The following is a 15121-nucleotide window of genomic DNA, read 5'->3' as shown; positions in this document are numbered from 1 at the left end:
TAACCTAAAAGCACACCGGTATTTAATTTTTCGAATTTTGGTTTTAATTTTATTTTTTTATGGGGAAGAGAACGAATTGGCACCCTTAAGCAATAATTACAACGCACGAATAGGTTAATTAAATGCTGTGTATATTTTCGTTCACTTCTCTGGTCGGAGCTGCAACTCCCGATCGAATTATTGACTTCAACATATATAATCTTAAAATGTAGCTTAGCATAGATAAGGCGACAGAAGAAGAAGAGAGAGAGAAATAGATAAACAAAGAGAATAGCTAAGAGCGCAGCAGGTGCAGCCATACACCCATGCGCGCATGATTAGGCGCTAGCGGTCTGCTCCGAACATACTCCCCCCGTTGGAAGAGGTACTGTTCCAACTTCATCGGCATCGTGGGGCAGAACGGCTTGATACGCATTTGCGATTTTGTGGCCTCCAATTGGCCAACAACTTTTCCGAAATGGGGTCAAGAAGGCAGCTGGCCATCCTACGGCAGCAAGTGTGCCACCATCAAAATGATTCGTAGGATCCTTGACGACGGCAGCTGGGACAGACTGAGGAGTTGACGCACTCGACAGCTCTCCAGACACGATCCACCCAAGTTTGGTGTTCTGAAGGGTTGGCAACGCGCTATCCAAATGAATTTGTCCCGTAGCCATTATTTTAAAGAAGAGTCCAGCACCAATTATGAGATCTATTCGATCTGATCGATTGAAGTGAGGATCAGCAAGCGAAATATTTTCCGGAATTTTCCATGATACTGCGTTTATATCGAAATGTGGCTGCTAATCAGTGATACTATTAGTCACGACCGCGGAGAATGAGGCACGATAGATTGCATCCCGGGATTGCGCTAGAATGTCGACTGCCTTATCAGAATTCAAAGAGGATTCCCCAATCCCAGCGACTAGGGTATGCGACTTTCGACAATTCAAATTAAGTTGATTCGCTAGACGAGACGTTATGAAATTTATCTGAGACACCGAGTCCAAGATTGCTCGGCAAGGCATAAATTCTCCAGCCTTGTTTCTCAAATATATGATCGCGGTTGGAAGCAACACGTAATCAACAGGCAAAATATCTGTGGGGCTTGGTGGAGGGTTCGATGAACGGTGATTAGGTTGGGATGATGAATGCGATGATGAATGCGATGATGAATGCGATGATGAATGTGATGATGCCAATGCTGATGAAAATGATGTTGATGGCTGAGAGTTGGGAAATGGATCGGATGATAGAGATGAGGCGGTGGATGGTACATATGGGTCCTGATTAAAATGCAACAATGAGTGGTGCTTCATATGACAGTATCTGCAGTGCGTTGACTTGCAGTGCTGCAACCTATGCCCCTTGCGCAAACAGTTGAGGCACAGGTGCAACTTCTTTGCTTCTCTAAATCGAAGATTCGGACTCAAATTTAGAAATCGAGAGCACTTTGGCAAATAATGATCCCTCGCATCACAAAACGTACATAGGGGAAGATCCTACACCTCCTTTGCAAGAACGACTCCATAGAATCCCACGTAGCTAGATTGTTGATGGACAAATCCTCTTCCCATTTTTCCCGCGTCCTCTGATCGAGCTTCCGTGCTACTATGTGAATCAGCAATCCGTCCAAGATTTGTTGCGCAGTGGCCAGGGTACGGATTGCTCGCAGATGCGAATTCATGCAATCGCTTAACTCCCGAAGACCCTTGGCTGATCCCTCCTCGACACCTTTTAACCCAAATATTGCCTGTACGTGTGCCTGAAAATGTAGAACTTTATTATCGAATCGATTTGTAAGTAAATCCAAAGCATTTTTATAATTGGCATTCGAGGGCTCAAGCGAACGTATGGTCTCTAGAGCCACACCACCTAAACTTGACCTTAGATATTGTAATTTTTCAATATCACTTAGCTCTTCGTCGTTTCCGATGACTGTGCTGAACGTTGCAATAAAGTCCGGCCAATCAGAGTAGGATCCATGGAACCGAGCTATCTTCAAAATTGGCAACCGAGGCTTCCTAGATCGGAAAGAAAGATCCGGATGATTAAAATTGTCTATGAAAGTTGAATTTGCAGCGGTAGCAGCCGGCAATTGAGATTTGCGAAGCGCCGCTAAACCTCGATTTATCTTCGCCTTCACATCCATGAACGCCGTGGAGAACTCAATCCGATGGTCGCTTGCTATCTCCGAAAAGTCCAATTTTTCCAGCGAAGTCTGTGCGGAATCAAAGGCCAAATTTTATGAATTAATCCACTCCAGTCGCGCCAGTAAATCAGAACTGATCAAACTGATCTACAGTCTCCGGATTTATGTAATAATTCATCGAGCTCAATTGCCGCAAAAGGGATTGGGCCTTGGCTCGGTAGAAGTCCACGTCACTTGGCGGCTCATTTTGATGCTGAACCGAATTTTCCGTATTAGACATCTTTATTTTCTCACGCGAAAAGAATTAATAAAGGGAAAATGTCTGACCGCTTCGGTATATAGGAACCCGTTTAGTTTCCACCGCGCAAATTAGGGGTTAATCAGCGTCACCGAGATGCAACGGAACCTCCACAATGTTGTTATTGTAATTGTCGGCCTCGAAACAGCGGAGTTTTGGCACACGCACGTCTATGCTATATATGCATAGGTATATATGTATATGTTCAATAGGCTCTATTAACGACGCTTAGGCGCTAGCGGTCTGCTCCGAACATTTATGATAATCAGAGTACTATACATAGCTGCCATACAAACGATAGTTCTATATACATAGATGAAAATCCAAAACTGTGAATGTAAACTGTAAATATTATAAAAATAGTTGAATGAAATGAAAGCAGGTATTACTTCAGGTTTTTTAACATAAGTTTATATAAATTATATTGTATAAATTCCTAGTGAATAAAGTTCTATCTGCAAGGGTATATAAACTTCGGTGTGTCGAAGTTAGCTTCCTTTCTTGTTTTAAATAAATGTTCTTTTTAAAACTGAAAAAAATGGAAAATATACTCATTAGAGATTAGAATAGAACACCACATGTTTTTTATTTTTTTTTAATTTTGCAATAAAATACGAACAGTTTTACTCACCATTGAAACTCATTCTTTAAATTTAGATTGATAAATTTAAACGTGCTAAGCAAGCGCAAACGCCAAAAAACTCAAATTCAGCCTAAAAACAAGATTTTCGATAAATCGTTGGAGAGAAGTGAAGTCAAATCAGTTCCTGCCTTAGAAGATGAATTGGATACAAATGAAAGTGAACCGATCTTTGATGTAAGTTCCATTCTAGATCCTGAAAATTAGTAACAAAATCGTTCATAAGTTTGACATACTAATTAATAAAGTTGATATTTTTTATTATTTAATTTTAGATGGAAAAAAATACAATAACGGAAGACGAATTTATATCACGCTACAATGAAGAAATTAAGCTTCAACTTTTAAAAGACTCAAATAGTGACTCTGGGTTATCAAATAAAAGCAACTACGGAAATTCAAAAGATTCAGCATCTGATGTAGATGATTTCATGACAAATATTGTTGATAAATTTCTTCATGCTTTTGAATCTGATAAAAATCTGTCTGGTTCCGTCCAAAACAACAAAAACTTCAATGCATTCAAAGCCGAAGTTAGTTTTAACTCAGATTCTTTTATAAACAGGGGCAGTCTGAAGACGTCAAAGATTTACTCTTGTTCTGAACTGAACCCATCAATCATACTCAGTTCTGAAAGTGATGATTCAGACATTGAACATAAAGTTAAACAATCCAGGTTTATCAAACCGATGCTTCGAATCGACCAACTGGCTATTGAGACAAGAGCAGCACAGAAAAATGAAAGCGAAAGAATTCGAAGACTGGAAAAAAAAAATTCTGAACTTTCAAAAGCCCTTAAAACCCGTACTTCAATTATAAATAAAAATGATCTAATACTAGATTATATTGAAATCACTAAAACTTTTGTTGCAGTTGATGAAGATATAGTCAAGCAATTAAAGCCTCATCAAAAAGACGGTGTTAAATTTATGTACGATTCATGTTATGGTGGCACAGATCAGAATAATAAGAATTCAGGATCGGGTTGCATATTAGCCCATTGCATGGGTCTAGGAAAGACACTTCAGGTAAAAAATATATACTTAATCTAATAAATATGTAAATATATATGTTGATATTTGTTTTGTATTTGTAGTTAATTACCCTACTACATACGGTGATATCTTATGAGGAATTAAATACTTACAAAATAATGGTACTTTGCCCAAAGAGTACGGTCATGAATTGGGCTGATGAATTTCACCGCTGGCTAAGTCCATTAAAAAGTAATAAAAATATAAAGGTTTTCATATTCCCGGACGCATCGTAAGTCAATTTTATATTTTTAAATTGCAACATCTTAATATATTTGGTGCGATTTAGAAGACTATCTACGTTAGAGATTAATGTGTACAAATCACTATAATTTGCACACAATACTCTAAAAGGTTCATACAAAGGAGGTGCAAAGTGCAAAGTGATGTAACACTAAAGGTCTATAAGGTCTAGTATTTCTACTTGGTACATCGAAATTAGCTCAATTTTGTAGTAGGCTAGCAGAGAATAATGTATGTTAATTCCATGTATGTTAAGCCTATATTATATAAACCTATGTATGTTAGGCAGATGTAAAGATCATGTGAAACGGGAAAAGTGAAATAAAGAAGAACAAAATAAAACGATCGGTTTAACCTTCCACAAATTCAGAAGTGGGATCACAAAGTTAATTTAAACGGTTTTTCGGTCATCCAGCTGAAAAGGTGGCTATCAGTGTTGGGGCTGCCAACCCAAGGTGTTAAAACCAAATTGATGGCACGTCTAGGGCAAATACCACCTGAGCAACGAGTTCAATTTCCAGAAGAGGATGCCTGCTAGATAATTCGAGAGGGTCAGATCGGTACCTCCAGCACCGGATCCCAACAGGTCAACACCAAGACGGGAAATGCAACACAATCGTCGCAGGAAAGTGATTCCGAAAGTGTTCCAGACCACCGTGAACTTCTCGGAATCATCACACAACTGCGGGCAACACTCATTTCACAGGAAAATGCGTTGCAACAAGCAGAAGCTCGTGGCGCAGCTCAACAACGACAAATTGAAGAACTCGACACCATTCAAGGAATTCAAATGCAACAACAAAGAGAGACGCGCGTCGCCATACAGACGCAACAACAAGGCGCCGCAAGCCAGCAACAACATCATCGGCCAAGCTGCAGTACTGACGGCACCCAGGAAGACAGACCCCATACCAGGGCTGGATCACTCTAATTTGCCAAGGAAGCGGCCATCGATTTCGAAAGCAACATTTGCGCTCCTGGGTGGATCATCTCAGGAACCTCGGTCAGATTATAATCTTGACAGCGACTGTCTGCGGATGTTGCTCGTCAACAAACTGAGAGCAACGCACAACGCTGGCTACATGCCAACCCTACACGGATGCTGGATTCGTTTGAACGGCTGTGCGAGCAACTGATCGTTGCATTTGGTGAAACAGCGTCTAAATCAGAGCGACGTCGGAAATTTGAGCAACGCAAATGGAACAGGGATGAGAGTTTCAAACCAAACCATCAACTTGGACACGGAGGAGCTATTCGAGCATCTGCTCGACGGAATCCCATCGGCGAGCTTGCGTGATCAAGCCCGCATCCAAAGATTCGCTGATCCTGAGCAGATGCTGCTACGAAGAAGTCGACACCGGAGACGTCGGAGGCCAACAACTTTCGCTGTAGGAACTGCAACTCCGAAGAGCCATTTTGGGAAAGACTGTCGCAAACCAACTAGGCCTCCAGGATCCTGGTATGCTTGCGGAGAGATGGGCCATTTCGTAGGAGAATGCCGCCAAAAGAAAAGTAACAACGGCAGCAACGTTAACAACTATGTAAGAAGATTAAAAATTTTTTTTATTGATTTTACTGAACCCATTATTGCAGAATGCCTCATAGACTCAGGAAGCGCGAAATTTTTCATTAAGCAGTCCAAAATTCCATCTGAAGTATTATTGGGAAACATGAACGAAATTTATCATGTTTTAAACAAGAGCCGGCTTGAAATTTTTGGAAAATCTTTCTGTTACGTTTTAAGAGATAAAATAAAAATCAAATTGGAAATTATTGTCGTTGGCAATGAGTCAATGAAACACGATGCAATCCTAAGAAGGGATTTTAGGGATCATTATGGTTTGAGCATGAATCTAGGCATCCTTGGTATTGACGGATATATTAATATTGGTAAAGAAGGCACCTATGATTTGAACTCACTTTCGGAGGAAAATTATCAACAACTTGAAACTGCCGTAGTAGCCAATTGCAATTCCAGCGAAAATATTAATGAAGATGAAACTGTTAAAGAGAAACTGTTAGGAGATAAAACTGTTAAAGATAAACTGTAAGGAGATGAAACGGTTAAAGAGAAAATGTTAGGTGACGAAGAGAAAATTTTAGGAAATGAAACTGTCAAGCAAAAAAGTTTATAAACGTTATAGGAAAATTTTCGGAAAAAGAAACGGATAGCGGAAAGAACGTAGGAAGTGAACCACATGTAAGAAACATTCAAGGCTGTGATGAGATGCCGCAGATTGAAAGAGCAGAACTTATAACAGACAACTTTAAAAACGAAATGTTGAATATAAACGTAGTCGATGATCAGTTTTTAGACTACAGCTGTGGGTGTAAAAAAAAAACTATGAAACAAAATGTAAATTTGTCAAAATGTTCGAAGAATTTTATGTCAAAGCAAAGAGACCAGATGCCCCTTTTACCAAATGCGAAGTGAAAATTAGTTTAGACAAATCTAAACTCTTCAGTTGCTCACCTAGAAGACTTTCTTTTAGTGAGAAGGAGCAGCTTCAGAAGCTGAAGAATAGACGAATATTTAGACATGGGCATAATAAGAAACAGTGAGAGAGATTTGCGTTTATGCATCGACTATCGAAAATTGAATAAAGTCTAAATAAAGGACAATTATCCGTTGCCTTTAATAGACGACCTGTTAGATAAATTAGTGAATAAAAGGGTATTTTCAAGACTTGATTTAAAAATGGATATTTTCACGTATTCGTTGGCGCAGATTTTGTGAAATATACATCATTTGTCAACCCCCTTGGACAATTCGAATTTTTAAGGCTGCCCATGGTCATCAAGAACGCATCAGCAGTATTCCAGCGCTTTGTAAATATGATTTTTTCGGATTTAATACGTGAAAATAAAGTCATCGTATACATGGATGATATATTGATAGCCAGCGCAAACATGGAAGATCATTTGATCGTATTAAAAGTGTTCATAAGACTGGTTAATAACAAGTTAGAACTTCGTATGGACAAATGTGAGTTTATGCAATCCAGTATAAAGTACCTGGGATTTTTCATTGATAAAAAAAGGAATCAGAGCTGATGACAGGGGTATTGATGCTATTAAAAATTTTCCAATTCCTGAAAAAGTACACAACGTCCAAAGTTTCTTAGGATTATGTTTAAAAGATGTATAAACGATTACTCTACGTTAGCTAAGCCACTTTACGATATTTTAAAAAAAGACAAGGAATTTTCTTTTGAAGAAAGAGAGCTAAACTGTTTTTTAAACCTTAAGAAAAAACTTATAGAGGCACCGGTTTTAGCCATTTATAATCACAAAGACGAGGTTGAATTTCATTGCGATGCAAGTTCTATGGGCTTTGGTGCGTTGTTGATGCACAGAAAGGGAGATGGAAAACTCCATTCCGTGTTCTATTTTTCTAAGCGAAGTACAGAGACTGAAGCAAAGTATCACAGCTTTGAGCTGAAAACTCTGGCCATTATCTACGCCTTGCGTAGATTTCGAATCTATTTGCAAGGCAGACATTTCAAAATAATCGATTGCAATTCTCTTACAACGGTTACTTTGAACAGAGTCGAACTATATCCCAGAATCCCACGATGGGCACTTGAACTTCAAAAACTCATCCATATATCCGGGACAAAGATACAACACGTAGAGGCTTTGGGCAGATGTAACATTTTAGTAGTAGAAACCACTAGTTTTGAAGACAATCTTATAATCTGTCAATCAAAAATCTGTCAAAAAAAAAAAGAATTAGAAAGAAATCAGCAAAAACTATTCGAAATGAAATATCGCGTTGTTTATAGGAAAACTAATGACGACCGTTTATTAGTCTTTGTCCCTGAAGAAATGGAAAGTCACGTTTTGCACAAATACCACAATGAGCCTGGGCACATTGGCAGGGATAAAATGATAGAAGCGATTACGAGGGGTTATTGGTTTAAGAACGTCAAAGAAAAATGCAAGAGTCACATAAAATGTGTAGCATTTTATCCAAACTCTGGAAAATCAGAAGGTTTCTTACATAGCATTCCAAAAGGGGATAAGCCTTTTGAATTGTTACACATCGACCATTATGGACCAGTTGCAGCAGAAAGAGAAAATAATCACATATTTTTAATAGTATATGGGTTCACGAAATTATATACAACAAAGACGACAAGCACAAAAGAAGTTCTGAAAGCTTTTGCCGATTATTTCAGGTCGTACAGCAAACTGAAATGTATGATATAGTTTCTGATAGAGGCAGTTCACATCTAATGAATTCGCACAACTTACAACGGTAACGGGAAAATATTAAACATTTGAAGATAGCGACAGGTTCCCCACAAGCAAATGGACAAGTGGAACGCATAAATAGGACCTTAGGACCTATGACAGCAAAATTAACTGAACCTGAAAATGGAATACACTGGGACAATGTAATCGAGCAAGTAGAATATGCACTCAATAACACTAATATTAAACATTTGAAGATAGCGACAGGTTCCCCACAAGCAAATGGACAAGTGGAACGCATAAATAGGACCTTAGGACCTATGACAGCAAAATTAACTGAACCTGAAAATGGAATACACTGGGACAATGTAATCGAGCAAGTAGAATATGCACTCAATAACACTATACACTGAACAAGTTCCTAGCAAGATGCTCTTCGGTGTAGAGCAAAAAGGTCAAATTATTGATGAGCTCAGGGAGAGATTTGAAGAAATTAATGATACAACACAGGTAGAGGGCTTAGAGAAAATCAGAAAACTAGCTATTTATAATCAAAATCGAGCACATGCGTATAACGAAAAATATTATGATAAAACAAGGAAAAAGCAAAAGGATTATACTATAGGAGATTACGTAATGGTTAAAAATTTTGAAAGTACTACGGGAGGTGCTAGGAAGTTAATCCCAACGAATAAGGGGCCGTATGTAATAGATAAAGTGCTTCGTAATGACAGGTTCTTGTTAAAGGATGTTGAAGGTTTTCAAGTTTCTCGGAATCCATACAGGGGTATTTGGAGTGCTCAAAACATAAAACCTTGGATAGGAAAATGAACGAAGTCATAAAGAAACCATTATTCAATAAACTTACTATGTATAAGAAAATGAAGAAATGGTTACAAAAAATGTTTATTTCAAAAGAAACCTGGATCAGGGGATTCAGATGGTCAGGATGGCCGATTAGTAGTAGGCTAGCAGAGAGTCATGTAAGTTAATCCCATGTATGTTAAGCCTATGTTATATAAACCTATGTTAAGCAGATGTAAAGAAATAAGTCGAACATTCAGTTGTGCCGAGTGAAATAAAGAAGAACGAATTAAAACGTTTGGTTTTACCTTCCACAATTTCTATAGTCAGCACTTTCCACATCACCATGAATGAGGTTATAGATAACGTTCATGCCAAGCATAATTATACGGTGCGGATATAAATGGTAAGTTAATTAGGAGAGTTAGAGTAAGAAGGCAATCTTTAGTTTGCATCCCAATAAAAGCCGCATTGAGCGAAAGGTAAAAACTTTTTTTGAACCTATTCGATCCGTTTACTCTGGACACCGTACTAAGGGCAAGTTTAGGGCCCCAGCGGTCGCCCAAATTATCAACTTTAATTCTTTCCGAGGAGCAGTAGTTCAGCGTGAAAGTTGCAAGCTTGGGAATGGAATGAGAGAATGTCATTTACTTGCATTTAGAGATGTTTACGTTTAGCCGAATTATTAAAGTCTGTTCGTAAATCTGACTGGCAGGCGTCGTCCTTTTATAAGCATAAGCACTGTCAAGACTTTGGGCAGGTCATTTATAAATAATGTAAACAATAAGGTCCCAAATGGGTTCCTTGCGGGACGCCAGATGTAACCCTTAGAACATTGGATAAATTATTATTAAAGAGGCCCTTTTGCGTCCTGCCATTCAGATAACTTGAGATCCAATTAAGAAGATCACTGGGAAAACCCATTAAATCGAGTTTCTTAACGGGGAGAGAATGGTTAACAGAGTCAAATGCTTTTCTGAAATCAGTATAGATTACATCTGTCTAAAAATTATTATGGAATCCCTTTATAATATAGGAAGAGATCTCCAAAAGATTTAAATTAATAAATTAATAAATTAATAAATTAATAAATTAATAAATTAATAAATTAATAAATTAATAAATTAATAAATTAATAAATTAATAAATTAATAAATTAATAAATTAATAAATTAATAAATTAATAAATTAATAAATTAATAAATTAATAAATTAATAAATTAATAAATTAATAAATTAATAAATTAATAAATTAATAAATTAATAAATTAATAAATTAATAAATTAATAAATTAATAAATTAATAAATTAATAAATTAATAAATTAATAAATTAATAAATTAATAAATTAATAAATTAATAAATTAATAAATTAATAAATTAATAAATTAATAAATTAATAAATTAATAAATTAATAAATTAATAAATTAATAAATTAATAAATTAATAAATTAATAAATTAATAAATTAATAAATTAATAAATTAATAAATTAATAAATTAATAAATTAATAAATTAATAAATTAATAAATTAATAAATTAATAAATTAATAAATTAATAAATTAATAAATTAATAAATTAATAAATTAATAAATTAATAAATTAATAAATTAATAAATTAATAAATTAATAAATTAATAAATTAATAAATTAATAAATTAATAAATTAATAAATTAATAAATTAATAAATTAATAAATTAATAAATTAATAAATTAATAAATTAATAAATTAATAAATTAATAAATTAATAAATTAATAAATTAATAAATTAATAAATTAATAAATTAATAAATTAATAAATTAATAAATTAATAAATTAATAAATTAATAAATTAATAAATTAATAAATTAATAAATTAATAAATTAATAAATTAATAAATTAATAAATTAATAAATTAATAAATTAATAAATTAATAAATTAATAAATTAATAAATTAATAAATTAATAAATTAATAAATTAATAAATTAATAAATTAATAAATTAATAAATTAATAAATTAATAAATTAATAAATTAATAAATTAATAAATTAATAAATTAATAAATTAATAAATTAATAAATTAATAAATTAATAAATTAATAAATTAATAAATTAATAAATTAATAAATTAATAAATTAATAAATTAATAAATTAATAAATTAATAAATTAATAAATTAATAAATTAATAAATTAATAAATTAATAAATTAATAAATTAATAAATTAATAAATTAATAAATTAATAAATTAATAAATTAATAAATTAATAAATTAATAAATTAATAAATTAATAAATTAATAAATTAATAAATTAATAAATTAATAAATTAATAAATTAATAAATTAATAAATTAATAAATTAATAAATTAATAAATTAATAAATTAATAAATTAATAAATTAATAAATTAATAAATTAATAAATTAATAAATTAATAAATTAATAAATTAATAAATTAATAAATTAATAAATTAATAAATTAATAAATTAATAAATTAATAAATTAATAAATTAATAAATTAATAAATTAATAAATTAATAAATTAATAAATTAATAAATTAATAAATTAATAAATTAATAAATTAATAAATTAATAAATTAATAAATTAATAAATTAATAAATTAATAAATTAATAAATTAATAAATTAATAAATTAATAAATTAATAAATTAATAAATTAATAAATTAATAAATTAATAAATTAATAAATTAATAAATTAATAAATTAATAAATTAATAAATTAATAAATTAATAAATTAATAAATTAATAAATTAATAAATTAATAAATTAATAAATTAATAAATTAATAAATTAATAAATTAATAAATTAATAAATTAATAAATTAATAAATTAATAAATTAATAAATTAATAAATTAATAAATTAATAAATTAATAAATTAATAAATTAATAAATTAATAAATTAATAAATTAATAAATTAATAAATTAATAAATTAATAAATTAATAAATTAATAAATTAATAAATTAATAAATTAATAAATTAATAAATTAATAAATTAATAAATTAATAAATTAATAAATTAATAAATTAATAAATTAATAAATTAATAAATTAATAAATTAATAAATTAATAAATTAATAAATTAATAAATTAATAAATTAATAAATTAATAAATTAATAAATTAATAAATTAATAAATTAATAAATTAATAAATTAATAAATTAATAAATTAATAAATTAATAAATTAATAAATTAATAAATTAATAAATTAATAAATTAATAAATTAATAAATTAATAAATTAATAAATTAATAAATTAATAAATTAATAAATTAATAAATTAATAAATTAATAAATTAATAAATTGAAGAAACAATTTTTTTGTTTTGTTTTATATTTGAAAATTAATGGAGCTAGTTTAACTTTTCCACTTGCTCAGCACAGTCCCGCCGTTTCTCTTTTGAACTTTAGCGCATTGCACTATCGGCATATAGTCGTCATATGTCCAATATCTAAATTTCATTATCACTGTAGTTCTTCGTTCAAGATTTGTGAATATACTTGTTGATGATGATGTCCGTTCGCACGTCGTCCTTTTGGACTATAACCTCAAATCCACGATCCACATAATTAACACATTTCAACTTACCACCTTAGAGACAATGCCTACACTTTATTTATTTTATTAATTGTAATATTATGTAGTCGCCAAAAGTTACCAAAAATCGATATGAAGTGAAGCTAACTTACCGTGATTAACAAACACTTATCGATATGAAGTGTAGCGATATTACCGTGATTAACATAACAAACACTTATTAGCAAACAAAAAACTTCTTAGTCTTCAAAACGAATTTAAAAACCTAATAAAATTATTGTTAGCGCGGTGGATATGTTGTCTCAGATAACCACTTATCTACAGGGTGCGGCAAGAAAACTTGGTGATTTTAGAAGGTTATAAAAAAAAAGTAGTTGACATACCATTCCAAATTTTTTTTTTATTCTTGTAACACACATGCTGAAGTTTTCATTACACAGTTTTGAAGATTACATCGGACATCAATGCACTGAGATACCCGATTTTCGAAGCTCAGCTGAACTCTCTCAAGCATATCGACGGGTATCCTTGCGATTGCTTGCCGAATGTTATTCTCCGATGAGCTGGATGGGATTTTGTCACATTCCCGCTCTCCCTGAATGTTTTCACCCACGAAACAGTCGGCTGCCGGCCAGGAACGCGACCTGCAGAATGAATGTTGAGTTGAGTGGCAATTACGGAACGACCGTTGGAAAAGTAAGCCTCGCAGGCAAATGCACGCTGCTCTTTCGTCCAATGCATGATGTCGACTGACTGCGGAGTAGACGAAACTTCAGGAAGTCCCCTAAAACATGAGATACTCCCCACCCTTACCCGACCACTACCCGCCGCTTAGCGCCAGAAACAAATCAGCGAGTTTTCGTGCCGCACCCTGTATATTGTGTCACAGATTACCGATTACAGATGACGTTGACATTCGTTACCAGTGTTTTTTTAAATATGCAAAATTAAATGTATATTTTTCAATTTTTCTGAGGGATTTTCTTAATATATGTATGTATGTTTCTGTAATAGAGTATAAAAAAACTACAAAAAAATCAGCCAAATCGGTCAAGCCGTTTTCATCAGAGCTCGCAGATAACTGTCGACCGATTTTTTTCTTGCGCTCTCGTTGCGAGCACAACCGAAAAAGTTCATACTCTCTCGCTCTCGCTCTGAGCAAGAGACTCTTGCTGTATTCTTTTATGTTTTCTGTTGAACGTTTTTCGTTGAGCTCTTTGTGTGTCGCTCTTTCAATGAGCATTGCCTAAAGAGCGAAACGAGAAACGCTCGCACAATGAGAGTCAGCAAAAGACCGATTGACCGAAAAACTCAACGCAAACGGTCTTTGCATTTACTCACACACACTCAATTCACGATCGCAATACAGACGCTTAACGACTTGCTTGCCTATGCGAGTGAGTGCTCTCTGAGTTTTTTCGTAAAGTGTCAGGAAAAGACACTTATTTGCAGACAACGAGAAACGGTCGACAGTTATTTGCGAGCTCTGGTTTTCATGTTATGTGGCGACAACGAAAAACGGGTTACGTTTATATATATATAGATAATTTTAATAATAATATTAATAATAATAAATTAATTAATTAAGTTTGACTGTTTTATATGTACGACAAGCGAGATATATTCACTATTTCCAGGGATTTATTATTAAATATATAGTACAATTCACACTAATCAGGCATGTCTATCAGAACGGATTTCCTGAATTTTATTGGTTTAAAATGTAAACTATATTTGCCTTTATTTTTAGTGATATTTCCGAAAAGCTGAGGGTACTTAAGGAATGGTCGTTATCTTCGAAAGAAAAAGCCGGTTGCTTACTACTGGGCTATGAAGCTTTTCGAGCCCTTGTATTTTATCACTCATATAAATATAAAGGATCCGGGACGACTTCAAAATCAGAAAATATTCGTGATAAAGTAAAAAAATATCTCCTACAGCCTGGTAAGACCTGTATATTTATATAATAAATTATAAAATATTTTTTAATGTCTTATTTGTTTTAAGGTGCCGATATAGTAGTTTGTGATGAAGGTCACATTATTAAAAACAGCAAATCTGCCATTAGCCTTGCCGTTGCGAAAATAAAAACCCCAAAACGCATAATATTAACTGGAACTCCAATACAAAATAATCTAAAGGAATGTAAGTTTCTATTTTAATCTTAGGTACCATATAAATCGTGTTTGATCTTGTTTATGTTTATACCCTTGCAG

General features: G+C 32.4%; 2 protein-coding genes and 1 pseudogene across 37 annotated transcripts in view; 2 read left to right on the top strand and 1 right to left on the bottom strand.

The window, feature by feature from the left end:
• The window catches only part of LOC110177636 (chromatin remodeler ATRX homolog), a 597323-nt gene that overhangs the window by 114839 nt on the left and 467363 nt on the right, over positions 1 to 15121 (top strand). For 32 of the 36 annotated variants that reach the window (XR_015273279.1, XR_015273296.1, XR_015273290.1 and 29 more), the window contains 5 exons: positions 3087 to 3246; positions 3345 to 4097; positions 4166 to 4335; positions 14656 to 14849; positions 14913 to 15050. Coding sequence is in view for 26 of the 36 variants with exons in the window: in XM_086840078.1 (XP_086696204.1) it covers positions 3087 to 3246; positions 3345 to 4097; positions 4166 to 4335; positions 14656 to 14849; positions 14913 to 15050 (1415 nt within the window). In the remaining 10 variants the exon portion in view is untranslated. Of the gene's footprint in view, positions 1 to 3086; positions 3247 to 3344; positions 4098 to 4165; positions 4336 to 14655; positions 14850 to 14912; positions 15051 to 15121 lie in introns of those variants that run through there. The other 4 variants (XM_086840143.1, XM_086840145.1, XM_086840148.1 and 1 more) reach the window with 2 other exon arrangements.
• Positions 1051 to 2466, bottom strand: LOC147644826 (uncharacterized; annotated as a pseudogene).
• On the top strand, positions 5431 to 9642 carry LOC147644825 (uncharacterized). The gene is made up of 2 exons (XM_086840233.1): positions 5431 to 5887; positions 5940 to 9642. Exons 1-2 carry the CDS (start codon positions 5555 to 5557, stop codon positions 5949 to 5951), a joined length of 345 nt encoding a protein of 114 aa, XP_086696359.1. The 5' UTR covers positions 5431 to 5554; the 3' UTR covers positions 5952 to 9642.

The sequence above is a fragment of the Drosophila serrata genome, unplaced genomic scaffold (genome assembly GCF_035046125.1).
Source record: "Drosophila serrata isolate PLE 108 unplaced genomic scaffold, ASM3504612v1 contig_88, whole genome shotgun sequence".
Taxonomy (NCBI): Eukaryota; Metazoa; Arthropoda; class Insecta; order Diptera; family Drosophilidae; genus Drosophila; species Drosophila serrata.
Note: the sequence above shows the minus strand (reverse complement) of the source record. Positions and strands in the feature narration are given on the sequence as shown.

Coding starts and splice junctions, on each gene's coding strand:
- LOC147644825 (XM_086840233.1), top strand. CDS start 5,555: ATGAGAGTTTCAAACCAAACCATCAACTTGGACACGGAGGAGCTATTC.